General features: G+C 40.6%; 1 protein-coding gene across 1 annotated transcript in view; it reads left to right on the top strand.

Annotated features, from left to right (window-relative positions):
• The first annotated feature begins 9,359 nt into the window (after positions 1 to 9,359).
• ACP3 (acid phosphatase 3) overlaps positions 9,360 to 18,390 on the top strand; it is a 51,093-nt gene continuing 42,062 nt past the window's right edge. The window contains 2 exon segments of the mRNA XM_033212671.1: positions 9,360 to 9,497; positions 9,500 to 9,549. Coding sequence (XP_033068562.1) covers positions 9,431 to 9,497; positions 9,500 to 9,549 — 117 coding nt within the window. The 5' untranslated portion in view covers positions 9,360 to 9,430.

Genomic DNA, 18,390 nt, shown 5'->3' with positions numbered 1-18,390 from the left:
CTTAGTTAGGAAAGAGGCTATATGGCAGAAAATAAGAACATCTGTCGTGAATTAGGACTGTATGGAAATGAATGTGGATACTGGTCTTGTGTCATTTAGTCTACTTGGATAAAAAATTAAAAGGATCCTGTCCACCTTCAGAAAGGGAAAAGTGGCCCTTCCTGTACCAGTAGTCAGTGTAACCCCTTAGAACGAGTAATAACCAATCCCTTGATCCTCGCTGGAAAAAAGGGAAGCTTGTACCCCTAGGAATCAGTGGGGCTGGACTCGATCCTCAAGTAAGTATCATGGTTTGAGGAGAAGTTTATAAACGCTCTCCAGAGCCAGTATTTCAAACCTTCTGTGAGAAACTGACTGTGCCAGTACCAGAAATTCCAGGAAAAACAAGAAATTTGTTTTTGCAATTAGTTGAGAATGTAGCCCAGTCTCTCAATGTCACTTCATGTTATGTATGTAGAGGTACTGTAATGGGAGATCAATGGCATGGGAAGCCCAGGAATTAGTACTTACAGACCCAGTTCCTGATGAATTCTTGGCCCAAAAGAATCACCCTGATAATTTCTGGGTCCTAAAAGCCTCAATCATTAGACAATACTGTATAGCAAGAGTAAGGAAGGACTTCACACTTCCTGTGGAAAGGCTCAGCTGCCTTGGACAAAATCTGTATTATAATAATACTACAAAAACAGCCACCTAGTGGAGTTCAAATCACACTAAGAAAAATCCATTTAGTAAATTCCCAAAGTTGAAAACCATGTGGACCCACCTGCAGTCCCACTGGGACTAGACAGTCCCCACTTGATTATACTGGATATGTGGGCATAGACCTTACACCAAATTACCTGACCAGTGGGGAGGTAGTTGTGTTATTGGCACTATTAAACCATCTTTCTTCCTACTGTCCATAAAGACAGGTGAACTCCTGGGCTTCCCTGTCTGTGCTTCCCACAAAAAGAGAAGCATAGCTATAAACAATTAAAAAGATGATGAATGGCCCCCTGAGAGAATCATACAATATTATAGGCCTGGTACTTGCGCACAAGATGGCTCATGAACCCCATTTTACATGCTCAACCGAATCATACGGTTACAAGCTGTCTTAGAAATAATCACTAATAAGACCGGCAGAGCCTTGACTATTCTGGCCTGGCAAGAAACTCAGATGAGAAATGCTATCTATCAAAATAGATTGGCTCTTGACTACTTGCTAGCAGCTGAAGAAAGTGTCTGTAGAAAAGTTAACCTTACTAATTGCTGTCTACACATAGATGATCAAGGACAAGTAGTTGAAGACATAGTTAGAAATATGACAAAACTGGCACATGTGCCCATGCAAGTGTGGCATAGATTTGATCCTAGGGCCATGTTTGGAAAATGGTTCCCAGTGCTAAAAAGATTTAAAACTGTTATAATACGAGTTATAATAGTAATAGAAACCTGCTTACTGCTCCCTTGTTTGCTGCCTGTATTTCTTCAAATGATAAAAAGCTTCATCGCTACCTTAGTTCACCAAAATGCTTTTGCACAAGTGTACTACATGAATCACTATCGATCTGTCTTGCAAGAAGACATAGGTAGTGAGAATGAAAGTGAGAACTCCCACTATTGAGTGAGATTCTCAAAGAAGGGGAATAAGGGAGGAGATCACTGCTCATATTGTCTTATGCCCAATTTCTGCCTCCAAAGAAAGAATAAGTAAAAACTAAAAGACAGAAATGGGCCAGGCGCGGTGGCTCAAGCCTGTAATCCCAGCACTTTGGGAGGCCGAGACGGGCGGATCACGAGGTCAGGAGATTGAGACCATCCTGGCTAACACGTTGAAACCCCGTCTCTACTAAAAAATACAAAAAACTAGCCGGGCGAGTTGGCGGGCGCCTGTAGTCCCAGCTACTCAGGAGGCTGAGGCAGGAGAATGGCATAAACCCAGGAGACGGAGCTTGCAGTGAGCTGAGATCTGGCCACTGCACTCCAGCCTGGGCGACAGAGCGAGACTCTGTCTCAAAAAAAAAAAAAAAGAAAAAAAAAAAAGAAATGAAATCCACAAGCAGACAGCCCAGTGCCACACCCTGGGCCTAGTAGTTAAAGATCGATCCCTGACCTAATCGGTTTTGTTATCTATAGATTACAGACATTGTATAGAAAAGCACTGTGAAAATCCCTGTCCTGTTCTGTTCCATTCTAATTACCAGTGCATGCAGCCCCCAGTCACGTACCCTCTGCTTGCTCAATCGATTACGACCCTCTCACGTGGACCCCTTTAGAGTTGTAAGCCCTTAAAAGGGACAGGAATTGCCCACTCAGGGAGCTGGGTTGTTGGAGATACGAGTCTTGCCGAAGCTCTCAGCCGAATAAAGCCCTTCCTTCTTTAACGCGGTGTCTGAGGGGTCTTGTCTGCGGCTTGTCCTGCTACAATATGATAGAGATTGCTGGGGAAGCTGCTCGTTTAACTGGGGTGCTCAAGGTAAGCCATCCAAAGAGGTGAAGTGAGAGACTAAGCCCATCTGAAGGAAGAGTGTTCCCTCAGAGGGAACAGTCAATGCAAAGTGCATCAAGTGGGAGCACTTGTGGCTCTTTTGAGACATAAGGGATCAGTGTGGCTAGAATGGAGTGAGCAGAAGAAGCCTGATGGGAGGGAGTTGAAGAGGTCATAGGAGTCAGATATAAGCAAAGCTTATATATCATGGAAGGCTTTGGATTTTATTCTAAGTGTGGTGGAATATGTTTAATAGGCCATTGACCTGGTTTGATTTAGGAAGTTCTTAAAGACAAACAGGACTTTCTAAATAGTTACTGTGTTTTCTCGTACTTTCATGCTACTACAAGAAGTTATCTCTTTAATATAAGACATATCAAACAAAAGAGGAGAGGGACAGGGTCAGAAACTGGAGCAGAAGAAAGAAAAAGTTCTCTCTTCAGTGGTTTAAGAGTTGGCCCATGTGAAGACAGGTGAACAGTGTTATGAAGCAAGTTGCTTTCTAGGCCTACCTTCTATAACTGATACTCACTTAAATAAGAATTATCATCAAGTTAATGCTAGATATTTTACAATTTGTTTTCTGATTTTAATTAAAATATCTATTCATTATAAGACATTTAGAAAGTAGAGAAAAGTAGAAGAAAGAAAATGAAAACACCTATAATCCCATCAACCTCCCAAAAAAAATCACCATTAAAAATATTGGCCCATCTCTATTCTGTCTTTTCTTCAATACACATTTATACAAAATGAGATTACATCATATTTTTGTAAATTCATTCTGTAAGCCTGTATTAAAGGTGAAATAGCAATAGGCCAACGTTTGCCTCCTGACTGTGAGAAAAGCAGCTTTATTACACACAGGAAGCGTGAGGGGGGCTAGCTCTATGCAAGTAATGACAGTCCAAGGAGTAGCTGGAGGTCAGCTCTGTTCAGTCTAATAGACAAAAAGTCCTGAGTCCCATTCAGCCCTAAGTGCCTCAGTACAGTCAGCCAAAGCTGGATTCACCTGACCCAAGCCTGCATTTCCTTGTAGAGAGAATCAGAGAAAGTTAGATCATTTCACCTCAAAAGGAAAAAGTATGTTATCTCCAGCCTTCCAATTCTTAGAGTCATGCCTGGGAATTAGAGTGAGGTGAGTGAGGCATCCTCCTTGGGCACAACACTTAAGGTGTACCAAAAACCCTATAATCAAAAGAAGGAATATTTTAATGCAAAATTTTGAAAAATAATAATTAATGCTAAACAACCCATAATAAACAACATATCAAAACTTCATGTAATGACAGGATTGGTTTAATGATTTTTGCCTTTTGCCTTAGGCACCATTAAGTATTAGTGGGACACCGTTCCTCATCTTACCTGAACCCACTGAATCAGAATTTCCAGGAGTGAGGCTCTGGAAGAGTCTGTATCTTATTAAACTTTTCGGGTAATCCTTACACATGATAAATTTTATGAAGTCCTGGAAAGATGGTCTCTGAAGTTTCTCTGTTGCCTTAGCTTGCATGTTCTGATGACTCAAACGGCCCTCTTGGAGGGGCCCAAGTAGCAAGGAATTGAAGGCAGCTTCCACACAGCAGCCAGCAATTTAGGAACTGGGGCCCTCAAACAGCTTGCAAGGAACTGATTCCTGCCAACAACTACAGGAGCTGGGAGAGGATCCCAGGTCTGGCTAACACCTTGATCAGAGCCTTGTGAAAAATCCTGAGCAGAAAGTCCTTTTACGTTATGCCTAGACTCCTAACTCAGGAAAAAGGTAAGATAAGAAATGTGTGTTGTTTTAAGCCACTAAGTTTGTGTTCATTTGTTTCACAGCAATAGATAATTTTAATACTCTAAGTTTATATGTATATATAAATTATATTTTATAATTACTATTAATTTTATTTAGTAATGTTCAAACTGGTTCAACCACTGACTCCATCAGTATTACATGTAACAGATATGTGTTTATTTATTAAGGATATACTTCTATTACCATGTTTATATTAAATATTGGAATATTTATTTTGTGGTAAATTATTTAGATAACGACTTTATTGAGATATAATTCAGATGTCATAAAACTCATTCATTTACAGTGTACAATTCAATGGTTTTTAGTATATTCAGAGTCGCTCAAGTATCATTACAATCAATTTTAGAGTATTTTTAGCAGCCCAAAAAGAGAGCCCATAGCCCTTAGCCATCACCCTCTGCCTCCTTTTCCCCCTGTCCTAGGCAATCTTTTAAAAATTTTTGGCTGTTTCCTAAGATTTTTCTATTCTAAACATTTAATATAAGTGGAATCATACAAATATGTGTTCTATTTTAGAAGGAATATTAGCCTAATATTTTAAAAGTTCATCCATGTTGTAGCAGGCATCAGTACTCGGATCCCTTTTTAATGGCCAAATAATAGTCCATTTTAAAACAGTCCATTGTGAATAAATTTCCATTGTAAATCCTTTTTTCTTTCCTATGTTAAAAAAAAACAAACCACAAATAAAAGTTTTAACACTTTCTCTACTTTTTAAAGTGTTAGACCATTGCATGAATCCCCTAGGTACACACACCTTAGTTGATGACATTCTTACTATATAATCTCTGGTTTTATGGGGGATGTATGTCTAAATACTAAACAACAAAATAGTTATTTTATGCCGAGGGCAAAAAAAAAAAAACCCCACAAAATGATGGTTTCAGAGGAGGAGAACATTTATTCTAAAGCCATCTTATTAATTAAATTTTGCCTCAAAGCAATTCCCATTGTAACAGGGCTCTGACGCAGTCATTTCATTTGCCTTTATATTGACAGTTGGTCAATCAGTATTATTGAGTGCCCAATAGTTCATAAGTCCCTGAGAGTCAAATAATACAACTATGAAGGCCATAAGAAGCCAGACAGGTTAAACACAGTCTTCCCTGTGATGCTGGTGAACAGCCATATACTTACTGATGGATCTCAGACTCTTACGGTCAGAGGCACATTTAGTGCTTTCATAGACTGTGATCTACTAAGGATCACAATTTTTTTTTCCTGTAAGTGTTCATCATCATAGATTCTGTGTTACGCTGCCCAAGGATTCATTGCTCCCCGCTCTTGGAAATTTGTTTGACATCACTCAGCTAGCAACCCCTTTGGGAATTATTTTGGCAGAAGAGAGTCACCTTTGCCTTATCCATGGTCATACTCCCTACCAGGAGCAGACTGCATCCAATGACTGGCTAATAAAAAAGGCCTGACTTCTCACTCAATTCAAGACAACTCTGAAAGGCCCTCCCATCTTCAGAACTTGTAACAGGGTCAGCTGAGGTCTTCAACAATATTGCATTACAAATCAACTTCTCCCTCTGTCCAACCTTGGTTATTTCTCTATGCCCCACTGGTGTTAATCCTGAGTGCACTCCTTAATAAACTTCCTACGTGCAAATATCTATCTGGAAGTCTGCTTTTCAAAAATCTTAACCTGCTCCACTTATGGAACTTTCTAACTGTTCATTAGAACAGATCATTAGAGGTTGAGCACTTGACATATAGAGAAAGAAGTACAACAAGAGAACACAAATGATTCAGTCAGTAAGTCCTACAAATCATGGAAAATTATTGACACTCCTCACTCTTATATAAAGACTTCCCAATGTTTTTTCAAATATCACTTTTGATGTTACTATGATATGATTTAGCTATGTCCTTACACAAATCTCATCTTGAATTATAGCTCCTATAATCCCCACATGTCATGAAAGGTACCTGGTGGGAAGTAATTGAATCATGGAGGAGGGCTTTTCCCATGCTATTCCTGTAATAGTGAATAAGTCTCGTGAAATCTGATGGTTTTATAAAGGGCAGTTTCCCTGCACACACTCTCTTGCCTGCTGCCATGTAAAATGTGCCTTTGCTTCTCCTTCACCTTCCACCATGACTTTGAGGCCTCCCCAGCCATGTGGAACTTTGAGTCCATTAAATTTAGTTTTCTTTATAAATTACCCAGTCTTAGGTATTTCTTCACAGCAGTATGAAAGTGGACTAATACATACTATATCCATATTTTTATCCCAGATAACCCTTATGTCTTTGCAAAAACCTTGCAAAGTTCAAGGGGCCACAGAACATCCTAAAACAGGTTTCATCTGAGTTGAGGATCTTTTACACTCCATTTCATGGTGTTCAGGATTTTCAAGACTCTACATTTATGACTTTGAATACTTCTCCTCCCCTTATAACTCAAAGATCAAAGTGGAAGTGAGGGTGATGATTGACATGGAAGTATAAACCATTTAATTCAACTTAGATTAAGTTTGAGTTGAGATGTATTCAATTCAAGCAGCCGTTTTCTGGTTTTCAAAGAAAACTTGGTTGTTGTTGCCATTCTCACTTGAAAAGCTAAAAGGAACCCAGAGGCGGTACCACAGAAAAAATTAGGGTCTAGGTCAGAAAGAGGGTTTATCCAACCAGTGTAACGTGGTATAGGTAGATTAGAGAATCAGCCATTATCAGGAAGGTCTAAGGCTATTGCTGAAATACTTCCAAGCACCAGTCCAAGGGTGAGACAAGGAAGGAGACAGAACAAGGACCCAGGCAGATAGCTGAGAAAATAAGGCATTCAACAGAATCAGACATCTGGCACAATTGAAGAAATGCAGTTCAGAACTTTGCCTGTGAATGGTACGTAGGTGCTGGAGCTTCCTTTCTCAGATTGCCTGGTGCACACAGCAGGGATTAATGTATCAACTTCATGTATGCCCTGGACTGGAAAACCTTCCAATTTTTATTTCCTTTTTCTTGCACCCATTTCCTCAAAATCTTACCCATTAAAATGGACAGTGTGGACTGGCAGGTGGAGAATGAGATGGCAAAGAGAAGGCTGCAAATTCCCTTGAATGTCTAATCCTAATCACACATGCATTTATTATTTGCACATTTTTTTTTTTTTTTTTTGAGACAGAGTCTCACTCTATTGCCCAGGCTGGAGTGCAGTGGTGTGATCTCAGCTCACTGCAACCTCAGCCTCCCGAGTTCAAGTGATTCTCTTGCCCCAGCCTCCCAGGTAGCTGGGATTACAGGTGCCACCACCAAGCCTGGCTAATTTTTGTATTTTTAGTAGATTCAGGGTTTCACCACGTTGGCTAGGCTGGTCTCAAACTCCTAACCTCAAGTGATCTGCCCACCTCAGCTTCCCAAAGTGCTAGGATTACAGGCATGAACCACCGTGCCCAGCCTATTTGCACATGTTACCTACTACCAGAAGAAGCAACAGCTCTCCCATATACCACATTCCAGGGCATCCTATGATCACATAAGAACACACTCCTCCTGCCACAGGTAAGCGCAATGTACCAGGAAATGGGTTGTGAGTAAACCGTTGTTCTCCCTCTACCATTAGGATACGAATGTCATGACAGGCAGCTCTGCCCCCAAATCTTGCAAAATCTCAATGTGCACCTCAAGTTTGTATTGTTTTAGCCTATGATGAAACTGACAGGTTGGGGAAAATGGAAAGCAAAGTTCCATCAGTCTGGATTGCATTTTGCAGTGTCCCCAGTGAGATCATAGCTGGAGAGGCAAGGATGTAACTCACTCAAAATGTAAGGCTTATGGCCAAAGTTGATGACTAATAACTAATAATTATAGGTTTGGGCTTTTTGTTTTCTTAAAAAAACTCTGTCAGGTTTGGAAAGGGACCTCCAATCCTAATTTTGAGATACCACGGGTAATGTCCAATTTGTCTTAAGGTGTGACTAAAATTTTTCTTTGTTGTTGTTGTTGTTTTTGTTTGTTTGGTTTTGAGATGGAGTCTTGCTCTGTAGCCTAGGCTGGAGTGCAATGGCACAATCTCAGCTTACTGCAACCTTCACCTCCTGGGTTCAAGTGATTCTCCTGCCTCAGTCTCCCAGGTAGCTGGAACTACAGGCATGTGCCACCACGCTCGGCTAATTTTTTTTTGTATTTTTAGTAGAGATGGGGTTTCACCATGCTGGCCAGGCTGGTCTTGAACTCCTGACCTCAAGTGATCTGCCCACCTCGGCCTCCAAAAGTGCTGGGATTACAGACATGAGCCACCATGCCCAGCCTAAAATTTTTCAAAATAAACTTGCTCTTACTTTTCTTCTTCAATTTAAAAATACCTCTATAGGCTACATGAGAGTTTTTGAAAAAGTAGCCATGTTTGGCATGGAAATAGGCCTTAAATATGTCAATACCTGTATTTCCTTCCAGATTTCAGTCCTACAACTTTGGACTCCCAACTGATTAAGAATCACTGGTCTAAGGTTTCTAAAGTCGGGGTAGATCCCTTTCCCAATGACAGCCACAAAGCCAACGCTGTATCATACCTTATCTAAAGAAAAGATAAAAGTAAACTGGCAGGGCACAGTGGCTCACGCCTGTAATCTCAGCACTTTGGGAGGCTGAGGCAGGTGGATCACGAGGTCAGGAGTTCGAGACCAGCCTAACTAACATGGTGAAACCCCATCTCTACTAAAAATACAAAAATTAGCTGAGTGTGGTGGCACATGCCTGTAATCCCAGCTACTCAGGAGGCTGAGGCAGGAGAATTGCTTGAACTCAGGAGGCGGAGTTTGCAGTGAGCCAAGATCATGCCACTGCACTCCAGCCTGGGTGACAGAGCGAAACTCCGTCCAGAAAAAAATAATAATAATAAGATAAAAGTAAACTGAAAACAAGAATAGAAATGTGTACTAACATGCTCTGTGACCTTGATCAACAGCTTTCCCCACTCTTGACCTTGGTGTCCTAACTTAAATGGGGAAACTGTGATCTCTCTCAGCTCAAAAATTATATGCCATTATTTACATACCAAACCTGCCCTACGCTTCCTGGAAACTTTACTATTTATGAGTGTGGCTCCTCCTTCCCTTTCAATCCCTTAATTAAATAGCTTCCCCTCTACAGGCTTTTGAAGCGGTAGCAGTTCCTCCTAACTCCTGCCAGAAACAGCTCTCCTCAACATGAGAGCTGCACCCCTCCTCGTGGCCAGGGCAGCGAGCCTTAGCCTTGGCTTCTTGTTTCTACTTTTTCCTGGCTAGACCGAGGTGTACTAGCCAAGGAGTTGAAGTTTGTGACTTTGGTAAGTAGACTTTTCTCATTGCTTTTTCCTTAAAACTGTGTTCCCAGCAGAGTCTGATAAGGCAAACGTCAGGTTTCATCTTACCCTTGGATTGTTTTCCGGAGACCAGGCTCTGTTCAAACTCAGAAAGTGAATCATCAAGTTTTGCAAGTTCCTCTTAATGAAGCCCTAACATGTCTTAACAAAAAGGTAGATTTCTTTGGTCGCTGGTTTTTTAGGGGTTGCTCTTTATTTGCTTTTGCTGATGTTATTTATGTACTTACTTTACAACTGCCTTGAATTCAGATTCCTTTTGACAGCCACAGCAGTACAGAAGAAGCCACAGCTGGCGCTGTTTATGTACCAAGAGCTGGCTTCATTCAATTTAATGATTATTTGTTTGCAAGCCAAAAAACAGTCACTTTCTGAATTAAATAGTCCTTTCACCTTTGTTTATCAGGATATTAGAACAAATATTTGTAAACAGCCTTGAAGCATAAAAGTGAATCTAAATTTGGAATTTTAGGATGACTTTCTGATATACAGATTTAGTTGACGATTACTGGTATATGTGACCAGTTATGAAAAAAGGTGGGGGGTGGCTGATGCATAATGTCAGGAAAAGAAAATATACTGTTGACATTGTTTGAAAATAGATGGAAAGAGGGTTTGCAAAGTGAAGGGGATTCATCATGTGACCTAAGAGTCTGATTTTTTGTTTCTGTATCTTTTTTTCCTTCTGTTTCACTCTTTCTCTGCCTCTAAGCTGCTTCTTGTCTTTCCTCTCTCGTTTTCTTTCTCTTCCTACATTTTTTTATTTGAGATAGTGAACGTGGGCTGATAAGCAGTAAATTTTCTTTCTGTCAAGTATACTCACGGAGCTAGTCTGAGATCCCCCTGTAAGGTTTGACTGAATCAGCAGGTGGTTCCCTTGCTTTTCCTCTGTGATCCCAGAAAAATAAATCTTCCTCAATTCTGAAAAACTGTTCTTGGCAGAAAGCGGAGGAAACTGTCCTTGGTTCTTGTTCTCAGACTAACTGAAGTGCCTGTGTCCCATGAAATGCTAGTTTGACAAGTTGTTAACAGGTGTGGATGGGGAAAAATCAGTTTCAATAGTCAAATTAGCTTTGGGACTAGAACTGGGTTAAACTGTGTTTAAAAGGTCTCTTTAATGCAATAATCCTCAGTCTTTAACATGCGAATACACACTGTGGCTTTCAAGGAAAAGACCTGGTGTTTTCCAAACTGTGTTTTTGAAATTTTGATTACGGCATTCACCTCCCTCTTTTTTTCCCCAATGTCCTGTAGAAAACACTGAGAGAACTGACATTTTTAACTTTATATGGAAAGAATAGTAAGTATGGTGAATCTGGATATACACATCAACCAGGTTCAAAAACCATCACCCATGCAATCTTATTTCATCTACATAACCACTCATTTCCCACACACACCCACTTGAGTTTTTAAAGTTATTTCATGCATCATATTATTTCATCCAGAAATAGAAAAATGTCATTTTAAAGCAACCTCTCTCCCCTAACCCAGAGAAAACCCACAAGTTCAGCTGATCCAAAACAGAAAAATTCCATCTCATTTCACTGGTGTTTTACAAAGAAAGGGATGATGAGTTACAAGGTATATACTCTTCTCATTCTTCATGGTTGACTTTCTTCATGCAGAATTCTTAATCAAGTAATATAATATTCTTGGTTTTTCTGTTTTTCTTTTCTTTTTTTTTTTTTTTTTTTGAGACGGAGTCTCACTCTGTCGCCCAGGCTGGAGTGCAGTGGCGTGATCTCAGCTCACTGCAGCCTCCACCTCCCGGGTTCAAGTGATTCTCCGGTCTCAATCTTCTAAGTAGCTGGGGTTACAGGCGTGCGCCACCATGCCTGGCTAATTTTTGTATTTTTAGTAAAGATAGGGTTTCACCATGTTGGCTAGGCTGGTCTTGAACTCTTGACCTCAGGTGATCCACCCACCTCGGCCTCCCAAAGGGCTGGGATTACAGGCGTGAGCAACTGCACCTGGCATAATATGATATTCTTGATGGAAATAGCCTCCAAATTCTAAGCACATAATCTATACACTGGAATGGTAACTTCCACATTATGGACATGAAGGACCTCCTAGCTACTAGGGAAGGTGAGGCTAGAGGATCACTTGAGCACGGGAGTGTGAGGCCATATTGAGCTAGGATCACGCCATTGCACTCCAGCCTGGACAACAGGGAAAAACCCTGTCTCTTGGGTTGGCTTATAAAAAGATGTACCAGAGGCTGGGTGCAGCAACTCACACCTGTAATCCCAGCACTTTGGAAAACCGAAACAGGAGGATTGCTTGAGGCCTGGAGTTCAAGACCAGCCTGGTTAACGTAGTAAGACCTCATCTCTGCAAAAAAAGTAAATAATAATAATAATAATAATAATAAGGATCAGAAAAAACTCTCCACTGAAAAGCAAAAATCAGGTCTCCTGCCTCAGTTCACAAACAGCCTTACATACAATCTTTCTCCCTTGCTGTATGGCTCCTAATCACTACAGCCAAGGAACAGCCAAGCTGTCTGGAGAACACAGGTTTTTCAAAGACCTTTGCCAGGAACAGCACCATGCGCTGAGAGTTGGTACTGAGCCAGCTCAGTTCAGTTTGCTTACATGAGCTTCTCCCCATTTTTATGCCAATTAATTTCACAAATTTTCAGGGTTCTTTTGACCAAGACATTTCAGCCAACCAGGTTATTCCTGTGGGTGCTTCTAAGTGTCCTAAATCTAAAGGAATAATTAATTATTCCTCTCAGCCAAGGAAATAAAAATAGGGATAGATGATTAGAAACTAACAGAGGTATGTCTTGAAGGAGAGTGCTGTTTCCCATTGCTCAATAGGCAGTGCTCATTTGCTCTATATGCTGCAAATTATTGCCAGCAGGAAAGGAAATATATGCGGTAGCTAAGCAAAATGTCTGAATGATATAATAACAACAAAAATAAGTATAACAAATATGATAATAAATCCCATCTATCAAATGCATCCTGTGTGCTCAGTATTACACTGATGGCTTTACATATATTACACATTTAATTTTCATGATGCTCCTGGATGAGAAATAATGCTTTTTGTGTTTTACACAAAGGGAAATTGAGGCATGCGGAATGTGAAGTTAAATCATTTCCCAAGGTCACCCAGCAGGACCTTGACAAAGCAGGAGTTTGAACCCAGGTCTAACCAAGTGAAAACCCAGACCTTTTCTGATATATCATACATCTTCTACACAACATAATGCACAGTTTTTACAGCTGCCCCTTTTTGCAGGCCTCTGTGTTCGTCCCGGTCTCTGGATCGAAGTCTTATTAGTCTTGTCCTGATTTCTTCACGGGGAGCCCAGAACATATTCTCATGCTGATTCCTTTCATGGTCAGCCAGCTTTCCTTCTAACCTCTGAAATGACACTCATTTACATTACTCAATTATTTCTGCCTAAACAATTTTATTTTAATTTTCTTTACCAATGGATTTATTTCTTAGGTCCTAAAAGAAAATAAAATAGGATTTTACTTATAGTTATCTTTGCTCATCAAGAGATTTTCACAACTTGGAGTACACCCTAATAAAATAAGAAGAAGAATTTAATGTCAGGAGATAAGGTTCCTTTTAGGACTTCCAGAATCATCCCAAAGTTTTATGATGTGTCTCGAATTCCAAACCTGAAAGGAGAACATGATAGTTTATGAGACTTCAATCCAGACCAGAAGCAGACTCACTGTTCTAGAAACAAAGGCACAAATTAATAGAGACTGCTACAATTTGAATGTTTGTCCCCTCCAAAACTCATGTTGAAACTTAATCCCAATGTAACAGCATTAAGAGGTGGGGCCTTTAAGAGGTGATAGGGCCATGAGGGCTCTACTCTCCTGATGGATTAATGGATTAACAGATTAATGGATCAATAGGTTATCACATAAGTGGGTGAGTTATCATGTCAGTGAGTCTATTATAAAAACCAGTTTGGCTCTCAATGTGTCCCTTCTTGTCCTGTCATGCCTTCTGCCATGTTATGACACAGCACAAGGCCCTCACCAGAAGCTGACCAGATGCTGCTACCTTATCTTGGACTTCCCAGCCTCTAGAATTGTGAGCAAAATAAACCTCTTTCGTTTATAAATTTCCCAGTCTCAGGTATTCTGTTAGAGCAACAGAAAATGGGCTAAGACAGAGGGGAAAGACATGAAGATGAAAGAAAGGGGGAAAAAAGCACACATAGCATACCTTGCTGATAAATAAGGGTGACAATCTAAAACCCTCATGAAATGAGAAGACTGGAAACAAATCCATAATGTACTGGAAACAAATCCATAATGTACCTGGAAGAACGAGACCCAATGCAAGATTCACCTATTCATCAAAATAGGCCTTTTTTTCATGTTACTATGTTCCAGACACTGTTTTGGGGTTATAGCAGTGCTTGTGACAGCAAGGAGTCTGCTTTCAAGGAGTTTACTGGGAGAGGGAGGAAGCCAGATTTTTTTTAATTTTAGTAAAAATAAAAAATAAGAAAATATCAGGAATATTTATTTGAAATAAAACAGTGAGATAAGATAGAGATTGAGCAAGAATTATAATGATGGTCAAGGGATGTCTCTCTGTAAAGATCAAATTTTCAGGACAGACCTCAAATTGGTGAGTGGTATGTATGCTGAGAGAAGAAGCAGACTTGAGACATTCAAAGCAGATAGGATATCAAGAGCAAAGGCACTGAAGCTTGAGCAAATTTAGTACATTGGATGTAACAGCAGGAGGGCCCATGTGGGTAAGCTGAGGACATCAAGGTGAGAATATCAAGGTGGGTAGGGGCCAGATCAGGTAAGATCTTGTGAGCCCTTGTAAGGACTTTTAATTTATGCAAAGAGCAATAGAACATGATATAATGTCTAAGAGTGATGAGGATATAAAAGAAACAAGACTAGCCACATACAAGTTGATAATTGTTAGAGCCAGTGGTGGCTTCATGATAAATAAAAATCTCCACTTTAGGCTGGGCGCAATGGCTCAAGCCTGTAATCCCAGTACTCTGGGAGGCCGAGGCAAGTGGATCCCCTGAGGTTAGGAGTTTGAGACCAGCCTGGCCAACGTGGCGAAACGCTGTCTCTACTAAAAATACAAAAATTAGCCGGGCGTGGTGGCAGGTGCCTGTAATCCCAGCTGCTTGGGAGGTGAGGCAGGAGAATCACGTGAACCTGGGAGGCAGAGGTTGCAATGAGTCGAGATCATGCCAGCCTGCACTCCAGCCTGGGCAACAACAGGGAGACTCCATCTCAAAAACAAACAAACAAACAAACAAAACTCCACTTTTGTATATCTTTACATTTTCCACAAGAGAATGTTTAATACAATGAAAGGACATTAGAGGGTTCTAAGCAATTAAGTGACTTCTGACTGACATCTTATAAAAGAACATGTGACTGCTGCAGGGAGGGAGGGACTGGATATAGCCTCGACTGTACTCACCAGGTTCTCCACACCCTAAGCCACGTGCCAGATTTGTTTAGCAGAATCAGTGGAGCAGGGTCATTCATGGGGGCACCAAACCAAAAGTCCTTTTAAAAACAGTTATCTATGATTTAAAAGGGTGAAGTGATTGTGGTGTGGTGGGAAAACAGGGGGTCAACTATCACGAGAATTAGGAGATCTGGACAGCTACACGATCTCTTTGATCATATAGTTTTCTTACTTGCTCAGTGCAGCAGTAGTGCCAACCTGTCCTCACAGGGGGATGCAATACTTAAAAGAGGTAGCAGGGGAAAATTCTACAAACCATGGAGGGTTGTGCAAATGTAAGGAATTATTGTTTTGTTAGTTTTATTTTATTTTATTTTATTTATTTATTTATTTTTTGAGACAGAGTCTCACTCTGTTGCCAGGCTTGAGTGCAGTGGCGCGATCTCAGCTTACTGCAACCTCTGCCTCTCGGGTTCAAGTGATTCTCTTGCCTCAGCCTCCTGAGTAGCTGGGACTACAGGCACACACCACCACGCCCAGCTAATTTTTGTATTTTTAGTAGAGACGGGGTTTCACCATGTTGGCCAGGCTGGTCTTGATCTCCTGACCTCATGATTCACCTGCCTCGGCCTCCCAAAGTGCTGGGATTACAGGTGTGAGCCACTGTGCCCGGCCAGGAATTGTTATTATCTTGGATGTCTTTCTATTACAATTACCAGTACTACTGCAAATAGTCCTAATTGCTAGTAAAGTATTTTTAGGTTTTTAAAGGATTTCATAGAGTATGATTGCTGGACTGAGAACAGAGGTAATAATTGGTAGAGCAGCAGTTAAGAAGATTGCTCTACCACAGATTTAAAAGAATGTCTTCGCATAGTCCAAGAACTCCAGCTGAATTTTGAAACTGCAAAAGCCCAAGGAATACCAGCTTCACATTTGGCTAGGGGAGGGGTGTGTGCACACATTTTGATTTCCAGCCCTGGAGGTAGAGAATGGTTTATTAAGTGTTTCTCTAGGACATCCCGTCCAAAGAGTTCACAGCATGTTTGAGCAACTACCTTGGAAACACTTAAAACCCACTGAAATGTAGGGGAGTACAATTATTTCTGAACTATGGGACAGAGTGAGAGAGCTTGCCCAAGTCTCAGGATTATGTTCCAGTTCTCTGCTCTTTAAAACACTCTGCTGTGGTGACCACACTTGTTTTTCTCTCTCAGGCCATTCTGTCATTTAGTTGCATAACCTCAGTTCTATTCTTTCAATAATATATGTAGTTCACAGTGCCTTCAGGGTAGTTTCCGTATCAAAGTTTTGGTTTCTTCTGATACAAAACACATACACACACACACACATATACACACACACACACACACACTCTCACACACTCACCCCTTCCAATCCTAGAGGAAAAGAGTATATTGAGTAGAGTTAATAAAGAAGTGTTAGATCCCAGACCATTCAGATTTAGCTGGTGGGACTCTGAGGAGTGTGATCATACAGAAATGAACCTCTCACAGGTGGTTAAGTATGCTGGTGTTGGAGGCACAGCTTGTGTTTGAATATCAACCCTACTACTTCTTATATGTTGTGTGAGTTTAGACAGGTCACTTAACTAAGCTAAACTTCCTCATTTGTGAAATGGAAATAATAATAGTAACTGCTTTGTGGAACTGATGAGAAGATTAAATCTGTAAGAAGCACTTAGCACAGTTTCCAGGACAAAGTGAGTGTTCAAAAAATGTTTAGGAGTTACCGTTGTGGTTATAGGTTGGTGGGAAGCACTGTAAATTATTTTATTACAATGTCTCTCATCTGACTTCTCTTTGGCTCACTCAGTGGCTCTCAACTTGGGGTGATTTTCTGGTCCTATGGCAGAAAATATGACCTTTTCAATTGTCACAGCTGGGGAATGTTACTGGTATCTGGTGGGTAAAGGCTAGGGATGCTGCTAGACAGTCTACAATGCACAGGACAACTCCTACAACAAAGAATTATCTAGGCTAAAATGTCAATAATGCTGAGATTGAGAAGCCCTAGAAACTAAAACAGTGTGGGGTTTGTAATTTATTGAAACCATGTAACAACTTTAGTTATTCAAAGACACATTTACCTGGGATATGAAAACTCTAAAATGTACTTCAATTGTGGAAAGAGGCATCAATGATTAACCATAATCATTTCTGATCATGATCAAGTCACCCCTGAGACTAGTAACTGCAGGTGCTCACAAAAAATATGCAGCTGTCCTTCCTGCCTTCAGGGGGTCATTCATGAAAGTAATTTCTCACCTGACCAAAATGATTGCTTCACATTTATTGCATCATTGCCCCTGTTTCTGTAGACTGTTCTACTGAAGTTTTAATTTCTTACTGATTTAAGGGGCCAGAAGATCTGTTTTCTTCAGATATTAGAGACACAAACCAAGCATCTCCCACTTTCTTGGAATTCCTTCTCAAAAATGACTAAAGTCTGAGACTGTTTCTTATTTAATGTCTGTTGAATTCTGTTTTACAGATTTTCAAAAGAGCAGGTTCTTGGCTTACTTTCCAACGGAATATTTTAGCCAGGTAGTATAAGTACAGGTACAGGTAATCTCAGATAAATCAAGGTGTTATGCAGCTGTCTCTATATTAAAAATATTTGCTGATATCAGTGTAGACTTCATCTTGTAGTTCTTCAGTGTTTTCTTTCCCTATCTTCTGCTCATAAGCTAGCTTTGTGTTTGGTTTGATATTCTACTGAGAAAGCATATTAGAACCAAAGCACCAATATTTCAAAAGTCCAGACTATTCTTCCCAAAGAGAAATTTGCAATCACAATAGCATGGCATGGGTACAAATACAGAAGTATGTTATTAAAATATTGAGAATTAGCTTTCCTAACCTCCCCACTGCAATCTTTTACTCCTCATCTCCGAAAAATGAACAAATCATTGGCTCAAAATGGTCACAAGTTATATGTGGTATTAAAAATCTATTATTTTTATTATATATAAAATGTTGCCAAGTATGGTGGCTCATGCCTGTAATCCCAGCACTTTGGGAGGCCAAGGCGGGCAGATCACTAGGTCAGGAATTCAAGACCAGCCTGGCCAACATGGTGAAACCCCGTCTCTACTAAAAATACAAAAATTAGCTGGGCGTGGTGGCGTATGCCTGTAATCCCAGCTTCTCCAGAGGCTGAGGCAGGAGAATCGCTTGAACTCGGAAGTGGAATCTGCAGTAAGCCGAGATGGCGCCACTGCACTCCAGCCTGGGCGACAGAGCGAGACTCAGTCTCAAAAAAAAAAAAAAGTTACACTGGCTGAGTGCGGTGGCTCATGCCTGTAATCCTAGCACTTTGGAAAGCCAAGGTGAGTGGATCACCTGA

This window comes from Trachypithecus francoisi, unplaced genomic scaffold, assembly GCF_009764315.1.
Source record: "Trachypithecus francoisi isolate TF-2019V2 unplaced genomic scaffold, Tfra_2.0 Lachesis_group0, whole genome shotgun sequence".
Classification (NCBI taxonomy): domain Eukaryota; kingdom Metazoa; phylum Chordata; class Mammalia; order Primates; family Cercopithecidae; genus Trachypithecus; species Trachypithecus francoisi.
The sequence above is the reverse complement of the archived record's forward strand: the minus strand, read 5'-3'. Positions and strand labels throughout refer to the sequence as shown.